Below are 16,867 nucleotides of genomic sequence, written 5' to 3'. Positions count from 1 at the left end.
TAATAAAAAATCAAAGGTAGTCTTACTCCATGCTTACATTAGTCTTTGTAGATATCCATAAACTTTACTTACTCTTTTTTAAAGCTTTACAGGCTGAATTTGTGGCACAATGCAAAGTGTGCCTTTGTTTGCCAAATACACTTTTGACATTTGTACATAAACAGGTGCTGTGCAAAGTGGAAATGCTGTATCACTCACCTTGCCGTCTCTAACACATCCATTACAGTGGCTCATCAATGATCTCCATGAGCCTGGATGGACCAAACATTTCAGCACTGGAAATTGATGTCTGTGTTGGACTACCACCTTACAAACCAGATAGGATCATGTCTGATGCACCAAAATACTTGAATTTATCTTGGTGCAGGTCAGCTGTTCTGCTGTTGCACTCTGTTGACCTTGTCTATAAAGGCTAAACATAGCAGATTAGACAGCTCATTTAGTGGAATTGACCACTTAGTGCCTCCCTCCCTCCCTCCCTAGTTTAAGCCATGCTCATAAATAAAGTTCCTTATTTATGCTGCTTTGCTGTGTTCTCTAAAAAGAGGGTGTATATGTACAGAGAGGGCCCTGTACTTTGTGTTACCTGAACAAAGTCAAGGTAAGAGCTACAAAGATAGGGCCTTGCTAGTACCAGGACTGGGAAAAACAAGGCTTACCTAGGCCATAATAAAGATCACCCAGTAACCATGACCTGACAGGGCGTTTCTTTTCACCTGTCTGGGATATTTATCGTTCACACATCACCAGTGAATCATAGAATAGCTGATTGGAAGGGGCCTTTAAAGTTAGCCATCTAGTCCAGCCCCCTCCAATAAGCAGTGGCTTCTTGTCATGAGTGTGAGTTTCAGACAAAATTTATTAGGGAAGCCCTCACATTGAGCCATGAGGTGCAGAAAGGACCCCCTTGCTTTATAAATTCCTGCTCAGAGAGGAACCAAGGTGCAGCTGAATCTAATCTTAGCCTTAGACTGTCAGTGGTTTAAGCTTTAGAAATTATAGAGGTGTGATTCAACTTTTGTACAACTTTTTCCTGTAGGATAAATGATGGTAAACCAGGTCTATATAAAAATGAATGATTTATTATGATAAATTATTAGACAAAGAAATCTTACTCAGAATTATTTGCTACACACTATAGAAGATAAAACTACTAGGATAGGATGGTACAGTGCAGTCTATCAAAGCAACTATATTAAAGCAATTCTAAATAAAACTAGCAGAAAGAAATAGTTATTAAAGCAGATATTGATGTTATTCATCCATACCAATGACCATGGGCAAAATCTCTTTCACTTAGCCTTAAGGACTAGCTCTGAGGGGTGTCCCCACCCAGAGGAGGAATCTTCATATACACTCCGAGAAAGGATACGGTAGAAGAACCTAACCGTATGTAAATGGACTGGACTTTTATAGTGTACAGTGACTGACTGCCACTCATATATGTCCAGGTCAGCTTAGCAGCTTGCCTGCCAAATCTTTACCTCACTGTCAGGATGCTAATTTGGGGGTTGATGGGTCAGACTGGTGTTGTCAGAATTCAACACCAAAACCAGCTTGATGCCCTCTCTCAATCCACCACTGGACTAATAGCCTTGTAAATGAGGCATCGTCCCAGTTGCTTGACCACATTCCAGGGCAGGGCATCCTGCTAAACGTCTTCAGCTAGATCAGGTTGCTCTGAGCCCTGTCCAGCCTGGCTTTGACCACTTCTAGACCTGTTCCAGCGTCTCACCACCCTCACTGTAAAAAATATCTTCCTTACATCTAGTCTAAATCTGCCTTCTTTCAGTTTAAAGCTATTCCCCCTACCACTGCATATCCAAGTAAAAAGTCCCTTTGCAGCTCTCTTGCAGGTCCCCTTTAGGTAGTAAGAGGCTGGTATAAGGTCCCTCCAGAGCGTTCCCTTCTCCGGCCTGAACATCCCGGGCTCTCTCAGCCTGTCTCTACAGGAGCGGTGCTCCAGCCCCCTGATCATCTTTGCCTCCCTCCTGTGGACTTGCTTTATTTAACAGGTCCTTCCCGTGCCGAGTGCCTCGGAGCTGGGCGCAGCACTCCAGCTGGGATCCCAGAAGGCAGAGGAGAGGGGACAATGTCCTCCCTCCCCGGCCGGTCACCGTTCGGCGGTGCCGCCTGGGCCTCGGCTGTGCCCGGGCTGCGGCGCTGCGGCCGCTCCGGCCGCCCTGGGCCCGGCACGGCCGCAAGGGGCCCGGCACGGCCGCCGGGCGGCAGCAGCGGCCCCGCAGAGGCGGCGCCCGCTGAGGCGACGTGTCCCCGGCCCGGCCGATGGCCGCCGCCCGCCGCTCCCGTGCTGACCGATGTATTTGAAGAGGCCGGCGGGCGGGCTCGCCTTCTGCCTCTTCTACCTGGCCTCCAGCTTCACCAACAAGGTGAGCGCGGGCGCGGAGCCGCCCCGCACTCGGACGGGCCGGGCGGGGCGCAGGGAGGTGGGGGGCGCCAGCTGCCGGGCTGTGGGAGCGGGGGCCAGGGAAGTGCAGGATGCAGGGGCGGGAGGAGGAGAAAGAGGAGAGACCGTGCCCTGTGCTTTCCCTGCCCTGCTCCGGGAGAGCCGGAGGAGCAGCCCTTCCCGGACGGGACTGCCCCACAAGTCCGGGGCACTCCGGCCAGCCGCCCACCCCTGTGTGCTCCCCAAACTGCGGATACGGTGCCGGTTTCGTTTCGCTCAGTGTGTGACGGCTTTACTCTTCCACGAGAAATGAGTTCCAGTATTGTCTTGTTTAGGAGGGCAAGGAGGTTGACATCATATCGTTCCAATGAATGAAGTGTTATAGAGCCAGAAGTTATGCTGCACTGAAAGTATTGCTGATGCTGTATATATTTCATTATCGGGTGTATGGCAACTGCGCTCATTCCCAAAAGCAGAGCTGTTAATTGGAACAATGTTATCAACTATCCAAGGGGAAAATGTGAAATATTCAAAGTATTATTTTAGAAGTGAAACAAATATTAACTTCCATGGCAACTTTGTTCCTTTGCTTAATTAACACACAAATTAAGGACAAGAACTTTGTTTTCCACTGTGTAACAATTTCATATTAGTGTTGCTGAAGTGTCTAAGTGTAAGAAGTAAGCTGAAGATGGCCACATTGTGAATAAAATTGTATAATTTAAGCATAGTTTGAAAGTAGTTTTTTCACTCTGGGAGGAGGAGTTAGAGTAACTACTCCATGCTATACTTTTTGTCAGAGAGCGTGTCTGTATTTCTGGTGCAGATTTCTGAAAGAAAAAAAATATTGATGAAACAATCAGGGTATGAATATTCTGAGGGAGGATCAGAGAAAAGCAGCATTTCAGAGGTGAAAATGAAATCTTTTCTGGGCGTTGGCCAGTGGTTCCAAGATACATTTGCCATTAAGGATGCCCAGAAGTAGACTGAAGTCTAGACATGAAGCAAAGTTGTAGGGAGAGATAATGCACTTGATTTGACAGACTGCTGGGAGCAGTGATTAGTTAAATAGAAAGGGGCTAAAAGAGCTGCCAGGTTGCATCATGGATTGGGAAGGGTATTTATTTGGCTTAACTGTGATTGAGGGGAGGTCGCAGGGACGTTGACATAGGGCCTCCATTTTCAGACCGGCATGTAGGTTTTAGTGTAATAAAGTTTGAAATAGCCAAAATATAGGCATTTCAGTTGGTGAAGGGGTTTGCAAATGCAAGCAGGGGTACAGATGTGTAGGTAGATCATCCTGTATTAAAATGCATGTGGGATTTCTGACAGCTGTTTGTGTAAAAGGACCTGTTGTGAATCAACATGCCTTGTCTCTGTATACTGATGCCAGTTTCTTAGTGACACCCCACAAACCTGAAAACTGAACCTTGCAAGGTGCTCAGCACAGTCTTCTCTCTGCTGAAAGCTTTCAGCTTCTCTTTTTGCCCTTGACAGCTTCTGCTGGCTCCTGGAAGGAACAGCAGGTCCCTTTCATTTCCTCTGAGGAAGCTTCAATCATTCTTCTTTGCAGAAGTGGTATTTATCTGCTTCATCATGGGAAGATGTTAGACCTGGAAGGCATGTATTTGTGCCTCACATTTGCATATATACATATTTAGTGTGAAGAGACACTAGCATTCATACATGCAGGCCCAGACAAAGAAGGCTAAAGCAATGACACAGATTTTGCTTTTTACCCCCATGTATTACATCTCTGATGGGCTTTATGGGCTGCTTAATATTTTATACAATGTGTAAGCAGAATGTTAAGTCTGTGAGATACATTAGTCATAAGGAGACAATTAGGCTTAGATTATTGCTCTTGGTTCTGCCAAAGATTGCCTGTTTGGTATGATATGATTTTAATTGACTGGTGCTCATGGCTTTTTGTTCCTGTTAATCCTTTTCCATTCAGTGTGATGTACAGACTGTGTTCAGAAAGTGAAAGTGCAGTTCAGAAGACAGCCTTCTCCATTTTTCAGTGTGTCCTCTCCATGCCTCATGTATTTAGTGTCTCTTACTTTCCACAGTGACTGAGGCAGCATCCAGCAGTTCTGGCCTGAGAAGTGGCATGAATGAGTGATTTAGGTCTCTCAGAGAATCACCAGAAAAGGGATGGGCAAAAGCAGATTTAATATTAAAGTGAAATCACAATAAAGTTTGTTGGTGAGGTTCATTCTACTGCCATCAATACTACATTATAACAGTGTTACATCATTATTGCATTACTACATCATTACATTTATGCCATCACTATTAGATGGTTAAAGTAGACAGAGAAAAATCAAACTAAAATCAATCAATCTAAAAATCAATAAACCAAAAATTATCTGCATGGAAGTAAGAACAGGAAAGGGAATAAGATACTGAGTCACAGCAGTATAGTGGACCCACTTAACTCCAGATTTGATCAATGGTTTAGTCTAAAGGTTATAGCAGCACTTAAACATAGCAGCTTTTAATCAAAAGCCTGATTTCAGCAATTTAACAAAATATTAATATAGAATTTAATATAGGCATGACAGTGACTCACTATCTTACTTAGAAACCTGATGTACTTAAGAATCAAAGAGAGTAATATTCATAATGAATTTGCTACAGCATATCCACATTCACACACACTCAGACCTAAAGGGACATGTACAAGGTATATCCAGGAAAAATTCCCCTCAAATTCAGTGAAGTACTCACTTTGTATGTCCTTGCATCTTCTTCATGAGCAAAGGGTTGAGTCTTGAGTAGTGGTTGGTATCAGCCCATGATCCATTATCATCCTTCAGAGATCTTCCAAGTGTAGCAAACTAGCTGGCTCTGAAGGTGTCCCAATCAGAGAGAGGATGATAGTTGCATCCTGCTGTGATCCAGGGGAGCTTAAAGGGTCTCAGGACTGCTGTTTATAGGGTCACAAGAGAGTTGGGTTTAGATGAAGTGATTTTCCTTCCTGGCCTCAATGTGGGTTGGTAACATTCTTTGAAAGTTCAATAATGAAAGTGTTGTTCTACTTGGATTCTTATACAGGCAAGAAAAATTAATCTCCAAGGCTGTGTGTTAAAAAGCAGGAGCTCACTGGACAGCATTAAGTTCCTGAGAGCCAACAGTGTTCCTGATGAGCTCAGGTGGAACTTAGCCCAGGTGCTGTTCATTGAGATTGGGGCCTGTCAAGCATTTCAGAGGTCATAGTGCAGCCCTATGAGGGAATGGGCAGGAAATACACTACAAGTGAAATTAAGAAACTTTTTTTTGTCTTTTCTATCAAAACAAAGCAAAATGAGTGCTTTTTGTGTTTGTTTTGTTGCTTGTGATTGTTTGTTAATATTATGAACTGGGGGTGTTTATATCCATTAATTTGCTATTTGTTTTCCAGTATGTCCTGTCTGTCCTGCAATTTACCTACCCTACCCTTTTTCAAGGGTAAGTATGGTTTTAAGGATTGTGGTTTGAAAAATGACTTTAACATCCTGCTGTTCCATGCTGAAGCTAACTTTACTACTTCTTGTTCTTACTGGCTTTTGTTGTCTAGAGATCATGCTTCATGAAGCCTTAATAAAGCATTCATTAATGTGTCTTGGTTAATTTTTAAATATCATGGAAGTGATGTAATTGAGATATGTAGAGTCCATAATTTCTCATTTTTCTTAAAATCCTAAGCTTCAGCATAGAAAAGCAGCAACTACAGTACAACCTCTCTTCTTTGGAATAGAGGAAAATGTGGAAAATGTGTATTCATGGTGCATTTTTCCACTGTGCTAGAGAAAACCATGCTTAGCCTTCTTTTCCTGCTTAGCTTTGGTTGTAAGTCTGCATCATGAGTCACTATCATATCTTAATGACTGTAATTAGAAATTTAATGTTTTAACAAATGTCCATATATACCATCAATGCTGCTGATGAGACATTTAGTGAAAATCTGGCCTCTTAGAGCCAAGACTTCCCCCATTTTTGAGATTGTGTTAAAATCTGCAGACACTGGGTATCTTTACTTCCTCTTCTGCTGCTTAGCATAGCTTACATTTTTGCCTGACTTGAAGTCCCAGGACTACAATCAACTCTAGAAATAGTTGCCTTGGGAATCTCCACTTTGAATCTATTCAGCTCAAGCAGATATGCAGTGAATGCTTTCTTCAGTTTTGGCATACACACAGAGATTCTCTCTTGCACAAAGCTTTTATCATTTGGGGAGAGGGTTTTGAGTAATTTGTGTGAAATAGACATGAATCAACAGAAAAGTGTATTTCAATGGCAAGCAACTGCCTTATGGCATGTGTATTACCACAGTTATTACCTTTTTCTATTATTTGGAAATGCAATTGATATCTTAATATTAGCATAATATTAATACTTTTCCCTAAATTCTGGCTTTTAAAAGTGACCTTTCCTTGGAATTTTTTTAGTGGCTCAGATGCACTTTCATTTAGACCTGCGACAGATGAGGAAAGAGGAAAAGAATGTAATTCTCAGTTCATGCTGTTACTGTTCATTGTCCTTGGTTTTGTTCTCTGTATAATCTGAGACTATACTGCATAGTCCTAAGCATCTGAAACTTTCACAAGCTTCTGTCCTTAAAACCTGAGAGAAGAGGAAATTTTTCACAATGAAGCCGATGGGATTTCACCACTGGTTTGGATAGAGCATAGTCAAACCTGCAGCAAATGTGAGGGAAACCTGGCTTTTAAGCTCTCATGTGCTCTTCATCCAAAAAAAGGTGAAGTGAGCTGTGATAGTAGCATTGAATATTTACCACTATGCACTAGTGCTGCATAGAGTGAATATTTGTTTATTTGTACGTGTGTGAGAAAGATTTTAAATATTGCTTAAATGCATTGTAATGAATGGGAGTCATAAATAAGCCCACTTCTATATCTGTTATGGATGTTAATGTCATTTAACATTATAATAGGATATCTCTGTCTGGACTGTGGTAGATATTCAAGGATTTCCACCCAAGGAACATGGAACACCTCTCTGAAAACCACTAGCTTAAGGAAGAAGAAAGCTGATAACTTATTTTAAAGTGTAAAAGAAATCAGTGTGCATTACTTGGTACTTTTTCTAACTTTTCTGCACATATTCCCTAGGCTTCACATATTATTTCCTAGTGTCATTCTGTTTCAGGTGGCAAACATTGGTGGGTGGACTTCTGCTTCACATCTCCTGGAAGCTGGGCTGGGTGGAGATAAACTTGTGTTCAAGGTACTGAAGGTTTTTTGGTATCTGCCCAACACTTCTTTTCTGTAGCTGGATTACAATATAGTTAAGTTACTCATGGATGTTATTAACTGGCTAAAATAGAGTTTGATGTATGTGGGGGTGTGGGTGTTCTGCTTCACAGATGTAGAAGAGAACTCACATTTTAGTTAAATGGGTGTTCAATGACACACATTAAAACCAACTACTTTTATAAAGGGGATTTAATTTAACCTTGGTAAGACAACCAAAAAGCCCATAGTGAAAACAATAAGGATGTCTTATCCAAACATCTGTCCCTAAGAAACAATCTCTTCCCTGGATTGTTTCTTAGTATTGTAAGAGAAACCTTGGTAATGTTAGTTAAGAGCATTGACACAATCTTCAGCAAAACCCTCAGGGCTGTGAAGTCTATAAATGTGATCTGCCTTTTTCTGAGAGCTGTGTTGCATAAATGGGGATCATTTGCCTTTTCCTAACTGATGTTAACAATAAAACTCCAAATTAAATAGTGCTTTGTAGACAAAGATCATTGCTTGAAGTGAGTGTGACAGCACAATTCAGAAGAGTCATCATGCTCTGCTCAGGTGGATCCATTCTGCAGTATGGAATGCAGCATCTTTTTCATTGTGCAAAATGGTATCATTTAGAAGATGTATGCCCACAGCAATCATTGGATCTTCATCTCAGGAGATACTAAAATCTTTCCTGGGTAAGGACCTGAGTAATGTGACTTGACTCTGAAGCTGGGAGAGTTTGGACTAAATGACTGCCAGACATCCCTTCTAAAGTAACCTTTTCTCAGTGATTCTGTATTAGCAAGTGACAACTGATGAATTTTCTGTTTGAGATTCAGACAGCTGGCTTGAAAAATTGAATTTCCTTACTTGGAATGAAGTCCTGTAAGTATGTCAGAAAAACCAGGCTGTGTTCTGTTTTCATGTCCCTACAAGTGATTACATCACTACGGAAATATAAGTGAGGTTGTAAATGAAAACAGAATTCAGTTTCCTATTTTATAGCTGCAATAAACTGAGGATATAATAAAAGCTGTCAGTGACTTTGGCAGAGACAGGATTAGGGTCCAAACCTTGCTTTACTGGCAGTTACTGATACATATATATATTAATATCAAATTTATATTGTTTGTGCAGATTTTGTCATCACAAAACAGTCTAGAAGAATACAGCCATCAGTAAAGTCCTTTTATAGTTCAGCTTTTCTACGCTAATGAATACTTCTGCTTCAAATCATGAAATTGAAGAAGTTGAATCTTTTTTCCCAGCTTGGAAAAGAGATTTTTTTCTTTTCAAAACCTGGGAAGACATTAAAGAAAATAGAGGACAAGAACCACTCACTGATGTTGAAGAGATTGTTTTTATATAAAGGCTTGGATGAAAAATTAGTTCATGTTTTGACCCTGGAGACTTGGGGCCACTAGATGTCAGCATACTGTAGGGAAAGGGGTTAAAATCCCTCTTGAGAAACCTCTTAGTTAGCTTCATTAATACAGAATACCTGTTCTAGAATAAACTGAATGGAACAAGCAGAATTAATTTACATGTTTTGGTTATAATTCATCCAGCTATTTAAGCATGAGTTTAAACCTGTCTTTCTTCACAAAGATTAGGCACATGCGTTATTGCTGTGCAGAGGTGGATTTGTAACATCTCCTGTATTAAAAAAGAAAATCAAAGCCAAAACAAAAAGCAGCCTGAAAACCCAAACATGGAAACCCTCTAAACCTCCAAAGCATTACCAATAAAAAAGCTCATCAATAAACAAACAAACAAGCATAACGTGCAAAGGTGATTTTAATGCTACTACTGGGATATGGACATTTCCATCCCCCCTTACAAAATATGTCTCTGAATCTATCTGTTGGTTAGAGGGGAGAGTTTTGTCTATGTGTAGGATACTTAGAAATATCATACCCAGTCTTCAGTCAGTCTCATCATGCTTCAAATAATAAACTGCCATCCATTTGTTTGTTTATGTCCACAAAGTCTCGATTTTTCTGTCACATGGACTGATCTCATATACTTTCTGAGCCAGTTCAGGTTATCCCAAAGTGTCTCAGCAGAATTAAGTTGTTACATAGAGATCATTGCCCTTTGTCTAAGGTCCAGAATACTAACCTCACTATAAACACCAAATAAATACTTATTATTTAGAGTAATCTTAATCATGTTTTATGGATAACCTGCTTTGCCTCTGCTTCCCCCCAGGACATACTATAAGGAACTTTCTCTCTTTGCTTCTTTACAGCAAATGTTGGCTGTCTGAAAAGCTTTTTTTTTATCCAAAACAAGGGCTCTGTGGAACACAGAGGAACATGCAGCATCTGCATAATGCTTCCAGTCTGCTGCCCAGCTTCTGCCTAATCCTTGTAGGCACATAAGTCTGATGTGTTCTGATTGGCATTTCTTGTAGTGCTGCATTTCACCCATATCTAAGCAGCAGCTCAGAGCCTTTCTTTAAGTGTTGTTTGGGGGAACCTACCCATTGCCTATCATGGGATTTGGATTTAGCCCTACAACAACCACAAACTCATCAGTTCTCTTCCTACTTTTCATGTACATCAGTCTATTGCCAACAGGAGAAGCTGCTAATTGGTTTACATATAAGACAGATTGTTGATGCTGACATGTTACATCAAACATCCGTGCATTCTTTTTCAGTCCTGAAATTCCCACTTGGCAGCATAAAATTCTACCCTTACATCATGGAAAAAGCATCTGAAGTCCTTTTCCATTGCACTTCGCAGAATTGCATTGGAGATGAAGACATATTTGGGATTCCTACAATTTAGTGGTGGGGAACATGAAAGAGTGGTATTTTTATGTTCTAAATGAAAATTTGGTTTTTATCATGTGTTACTTTTATCTTCCCAGAGCCACTTTCTTTTCTTCCCTCCCCCTTTCTTCAATTTGTTGCTGTTCCAATAGTGCAGGGGTATTTTATTAGTGTCTGATGTGAATTCATTGGTAATGAGGTATGACAGTATTAGATCTTGGACTTGATGAGACGCCAGTTGAAGTCAGTAACCTCAGAAGGAACAGTGTTTTTATAAAAATTTATGGAGACTAGTCAAGAAAACCCAGGGCAAATATTTATGCCAGTTAAAAGATCTAAACATTATTTTTGTGACCCTGGGTTTTTGTCATCTTGGAAAATTATATGTATAATAACAGAGGAAATGTGGTATTTATGGTTTTTCCCTTGTCTGTGATTGCATGAATCTTTGTGCATGTTTTATCTTTATTCGTCCTGTTTTGATTTCATTGTTTAGTGGTCTGTTTTCTTGTGTTCCATGAAATATGCTGGTGTACCAGTATCTACAATTACATTCAAGTTGCACATGTTAATTGGAAGTATAATGCAAACTAAGGAGTTTGGTTTTGTTTTGAGAACAAGCAGTTTGGTTTTGTTTTGAGAACTAGCACTGCCCATTAACATTTTCTCCACTTTAATTCCAAGGTTGGGAAGAGTGAGTGGGGCAGCCATGTCTTCAGTCCTGGGAAGCCCTTGATTCAGGCCTTTACCTCACAGCTACTGCTTTCTTCCCTTGCCAAAAATCTTACATTATTCTCTCTGAAATTTACTACCTACCTGATCTCTTTTTCCCTTAAGTAACAAAATCAAAAATAGGAGAAATGCAAGTTCTGAAGCCCCTCTCAGAACTGAAACCTGACCCTACTGCAGTAACCATGGTTAAAAAAAATTAATCAGATCAATCTGATGACTTCATTCCTCCATTAGTTGTCAAACTGCCTCTAGGAGTTTGGCTTAGTCAAAGGAATATGATTAGAAAATCTCAAGAGATAGGCTTCCACAGAGACAACCTGATCTTTAGGAAGAATCTCTTTGTAAATCTGGCTGAGAAATGAATGTGTGGGTGGCCCAGTGTATTTGTAGATAGTGAAAATGTGTGCTGTCTGTGCAAGTGAGCCATTTTATGCCTTCATTTGTCGGGTTTCGGTCCTTTCACAGAACATCAAGGAAATTAGTTGAAATGTCTTTCCTTTAATACCAATAGCAGTCATTTGTAAGAGAGGAAAAAACCCAAAAAACCAGCGTGATTTTGGAGGGAGAGGAGCCAGGGAAAGAGTAAAACAAAGAAAATATATCTGCAGTTAGTTCCTCTCTTGGATTAGACAAAATTAATAATTTCTAATTTGGACTCCTTAGTAAATGGGAAGAATACTGAGCAATCAGATACTGACTTTAACATGCACGTTTGAAATTAATGGACATATATATGTATTATTACATTCCTTGCAAGCAACTGTTGCTTTCTCTTTGTAAACAGAATGTGGTGAAATAATGGGATTTTAATTGCTTTCACAGGTCTGAAATCCTGTCATGGCTTCCTGCATCAGTACTTTTTGTGGGCATTATTTATGCTGGCTCCAGGGCACTGTCTAGATTGGTAAGAAACAAACCAGTAGAAGTCAGTTCTTTATTGCCTCTACTTTGTAAACAAAGACCATTCCCTTCATACATGGTGTTTAATGCTGTTCCTGGGTTGAGGGAGAAGGAGGGAGGAGGACTTTAAATAATAGATCCATTGTTAGCGGAGCTAATGCAGTGGTCCAATCCTACTACGCATCAAAAAGCATCTCTGTGACAGTCTGAGAACTCAGCATCTCTACAGAGCACTTAGTGTTTTACTGAACAGATCCTCAGTGGTCTGAATTGTACAGGTAGGGAAGAAGCTGAAGAAATCAGTAGCTGTAACTTTGCAAAAGGAGGAATGGGTTTGTGGGATCTGTGGGAAATCCTTCCAGGAAACTGATGAAGACTATTTCAATGAGAAGGTTTTGATTCTTTGCAGGATTTGAAAAAATAAATAGAAAGTTGGAAAGAGATTATGGGAAGGGTTAGATTACTCCATTTTAGGATTTATTTGCATCACAGTAATTTACCAAATGTTTACAGAATGTCAAATCTCCTTTCATGAAACTTGAATGCTTTATGCTTAAATTATATAGTCTTCCCGAAAAAAGTAAAATAAATTGGTGGCACTTATTTTTTAAAAATAACAATATTTTGCTGCTGTTGTGCAGTCTGCAAGATCAGATCCTGCACTAGTTCCCTTCTGCATTCTGTCAATGCATCTTAATGTAGCTCCAGAGCCAGCTTGCCCCCGTCACCTCCTTAGCCCTAAGCAGAATCAAAAGGGACTTTTTTTACCCGATTCTGATTGCAGCAATCCCTTGAAAATCCCAGTAGAGAGATAGAGCAGAAAAGAACAGGAGGTCTCTGTCCTTGTAAGCAAGGTTGGGGGCCTTATCTTGGACACAAATAATCTTGGGAAGGCATGTGTTTAGAAGCCCCATGGTCCCAGATCAGTTCTCTCTCACTGTGATTGCATTTACTTCCTTTTGCTTCCTTGTCAAAGGAAGTTCCACTTGCCTTCTTTAGTGTAAGGTAAGCAAAGTCCCATAAGGAAAGCCCTGTCTGGGAGCACCAATAAAGCCTTGGCAGCAGCCTCTTTTCTCCTTGCTCACCTGGGTGGTGGAGAAGATAAGAATCACATCCTCTCTGTTATTTCTTCTTACTTCCTGGTCATCCTGCAAGTTACTGTATTTGCCTCCTGTTCCTGCTCTGGTCATTCATGAGTGAACTGCACTGGAGTGGCAGAAGGGCTGTGAAGGGCTTTGATTTGTATCCCAAACCTTTCTTAAGGAGCATCTCACATTTCTTAATGGCTTTTGTTGTGCATGAATGGGGATTTAGAGATCTAATTCTGTGGCCATTTTACTAGGCAAGACAAAATGAAAAGCAGTTTTGGGCCATAATTATTATTACAGTGGGGCCAAATTCAATCCTATGTAGAAGCTTTACTTACAATAACTTTGTCTACAACAATTTTATGACACACTGAAAATGAAAGTGGACTCTCCCAAACTCATAGCTGAATTGGCTCATCTCAACAGCATATTTTAATTAAGTGGGTTTGTTTCTAAATCAGAAATTATGTGTACTTTTATTAACAAATCCAAGGGGACCCACTTTCAAACACTCCTGTATGCTGGCAAAGCTACAACTTTAATCTCTGTTTGTGCCTCTTCCTAGAGGTGCTGGCAATCTCCCCAGACCAAGGATTCGGGGCTAGAGCTGGAGGAGGACTGCTTAGATCTGGACTGTGATGATTAAAAAAAAGTATGAAGAGCCATGAGAGCAGATTTGTTCAGAGTGTATTCACCCTGCCTGCCCAACCAGTAAACCTTTCTTTTCATAAGCATTAAGCCCACTCACAAATTTAAGAAATACTTGCATCAAAGGCAATAGACATATGGAGAAGGTTAAGTGGGCTAGGCAAACTGGAGCCATTGTTGGCTCCAAAACACATTTGGAAGAGCCAAAAGCAGAAGGGAGGAAAGAAAAACCCAAGAAATTGGCTTTCACAAAGGAGAGAATGTAAATTCTGCTGTCAACTTTCCTTGTTTATGGGTATTTCTTCTATTTCCTATTACTGTGTCAAGCTCAGAGTACTTTTATGTTTAATACTTCTGGGTTTATGTTCTCAGTTATCCAGCAACAGGGCTGAGAAGTGGTTTTCAGTGCCAGTGAAGCTGAGTCCAACAACTTAATGCCAGTTTTGTTTGTGTGATTTCCATTCTTATTTTGGTGCAACTGTTGTGACTATGGACCCACCCCAGTTGTCATTATGACTTAAAATGTTTAATCAGCAATGCTTGTCTGGCTTCTTTTCTCTAACATGTAAAGAAAAGAAAAGTATAAAAAAATGCAAAGTCATATTTGAGAGATATTTGCTGCTTATATCACCTGGTACTTAAAAGTTTGGACATTACTGAGAAATTAATCCATTCTCTGCTACTGTGATTTAAATACCATACACGAGTGGGGAAATACTGCTTCCTAAAATGGCTTAGTCTTTAGAGTATCTTAATCAGAGTAGAGATTTGCTTCTGCTTCAGCTGTCTGAGAGTCCATGGAACTGATTAGGAGGAAGTATTATGAACCACTAATTCTGGTTGGGTTTGCCTGGGGCAATGGGTGTTTGATTCATTATTGTTATCATTGGGGTTTGTTTCTTAATGATTTCATGTTGGGATGGTGTCCAGATACCTCAGTGGGTATAATTTCAACATCATTGTGTACGAACTATTGCATTTCTATCCTAATTTTGGACAGCTCTTCCTAGCAGTAACTGAAAGCAATCACCTAAAATTGTCTTGCCCACAAATCTGTTGCTAGGAGTCACGCTGTATTCTTAGTACCAGCAGACAGAGATGGGACAACAAATGAGAACTGTTTGCTGTGGAGGCTGAAGATCCTGGATCAGAGAGGGAAGATTAGAGACTGAAACCTGGAGCAAATCTCCCTGGGGTAGCTGGGTACAAACAAACTGACTGAGCACTCAGCAGTGGGAGACACAGCAAGCAGGTCTGCAGGGGGGTCTGCAGGGGGGTCTGCATTTAAAGATGCCTGTGCCCATGTGCTAGTGATTGGAACGGGTTAAGTCTCTTCTAGGTGATGTGGCATGGGTTTACAGCTTCAAAAAAAACCCCCAAACCACAGACATGTGGGGCAGCTGTTTCTAGGAGGAGTGCCCCATCCTATGTGTGTGACTGCTCTGGGGTGATTTGAGCATTTTTGTTCTCTCGCCATGGCAGCCAATCCCGGTGTTCCTCACTGTGCACAACGCGGCAGAAGTCATAACCTGTGGGTTCCAGAAGTTTGTGCAGAAAGAGGTAATTGATCCATTAGTCAAGGTAACTCCTGTGATAGAACTGCCCTAGAACAAGATACTTAATTTCTCTTAATACAGGCATTAGTGCCATGTACTTTTGTGGACTCACTGTGATAGCAATTCATTACTGAGACCCTGAGAGAGCTTTTTGCTGGTGACAAGTATCTATACTGATGTTTCCTTTCCCCTTATTTGATGAAATACTGCAAATACATATCACCAGTCTGATCTGCATTTTTAAGACTGGCTTGGCCCTACTTATCTTTTGGTTTTGAAAATTAATATTCCCTGTCTCTTATGCCCCACATAAAAATCTCATTGTTTGAGCTGAGAGGAATGAGGACTGTGCCCTTAGATCTAATCAGTATAATAGATCTTGTGTATTGTATAATTACAGATAGGTCACATCTCCACATAAAATGCAGGAGGAACAGTGCATTTTTTAATTTGTTTTGAATGCTTGAGATTTTGCCCCTATGAAAGTCAGGAGAATAACTCTTGCACCCTTTTGTAAGAACTGGGTTGTTTTTTTTTTCTTACAAACTGCATTCGGGAGCCTTCTTTTTAGGCTTTTTTTGAAATGTTTTTCTAACTGACTACAGAGTTGTTGTGTAAACTAACACTGGGAAATCATTCATCACAAAGTTGTTTCTACAGTGGCCTCTGGCTTGCTGTGAAAGGCATCTTCCATTCATTATAACTGTTTTCTGTATAGAAGACAGATAAATGGATGTTTACTTCATCTAACAAACAGAAGAGATCACCGAGGTTATGCCCAAGGGACATAGCAGTGTGTACCATGGCATGTCCCTGTGTCATTGTCCTCTGATTAGTGTCCCTGTCAAAGTGTTTCATATTTTCCTTCTATGTCACAAGCTTATGACTCCCCTCTTTGAAAACAGAAGCACAGACAAGGATAATGCAAACACAGGCCTAACAGAAAGCTCCTCAGGAATAATTTTATACCAAAATATTGGGAAAATGTAATGAGTTTAAATCAAAATTGGTTTGTATGAGGTAGTACCTAATTAGGAAAACTCAATATTTGACAACACGTTACACAGTTTTGGTACAATTCAAGTGAAGTTTGAGGAGCAGGTATAAAGTTCATGTCCGGTTTTAAGTTTACTTGCTGGTAAGTAATCTGAAAATATAAATCAAGGTGAAGTAGGCTGATCCATAATCCTGATTCTTCTTTATCAAATTAAATTTGCTAAGCAGTGCTCAAATTTTGAATGCTGCTCATTGCAGTTTTAATGTGTATGGTGCAGTAAGATCAGCTGTCATCACTTTCCAGTTTTTGGAAGGAGAAAACACTATTTTACCATTTTTATCATTAAATTTTAATGTTTTAATCATACTTTCTTTTTTACAGCAGACCTCTCATCTGAAAGTCTGTAGGTAAGCTTTTAAAACTACTCAGATTCAGATTCAGACTTGTTTTGGCTCCAGCTTCTGTATTTGCTTCAGATAATGACATACCAAAACAATGAAGAATGTAATGCACATTC

At 40.4% G+C, this 16,867-nt stretch overlaps 1 protein-coding gene across 2 annotated transcripts in view; it reads left to right on the top strand.

Moving 5' to 3' along the window:
- The first annotated feature begins 2,246 nt into the window (after positions 1-2,246).
- The window catches only part of TMEM241 (transmembrane protein 241), a 54,471-nt gene continuing 39,850 nt past the window's right edge, over positions 2,247-16,867 (top strand). Inside the window, exons 1-6 of one of the 2 annotated variants that reach the window (XM_059475641.1) lie at positions 2,247-2,390; positions 5,814-5,860; positions 7,562-7,639; positions 11,984-12,065; positions 15,280-15,357; positions 16,735-16,757. In XM_059475641.1, the coding sequence (XP_059331624.1) occupies positions 2,319-2,390; positions 5,814-5,860; positions 7,562-7,639; positions 11,984-12,065; positions 15,280-15,357; positions 16,735-16,757 (380 nt within the window). In that variant the 5' untranslated portion in view covers positions 2,247-2,318. Of the gene's footprint in view, positions 2,391-5,813; positions 5,861-7,561; positions 7,640-11,983; positions 12,066-15,279; positions 15,358-16,731; positions 16,758-16,867 lie in introns of both variants that reach the window. The other variant, XM_059475631.1, reaches the window with a different exon arrangement.

This window comes from Ammospiza nelsoni, chromosome 1 (genome assembly GCF_027579445.1).
Source record: "Ammospiza nelsoni isolate bAmmNel1 chromosome 1, bAmmNel1.pri, whole genome shotgun sequence".
Lineage (NCBI taxonomy): Eukaryota > Metazoa > Chordata > Aves > Passeriformes > Passerellidae > Ammospiza > Ammospiza nelsoni.
The sequence above is the reverse complement of the archived record's forward strand: the minus strand, read 5'-3'. Positions and strand labels throughout refer to the sequence as shown.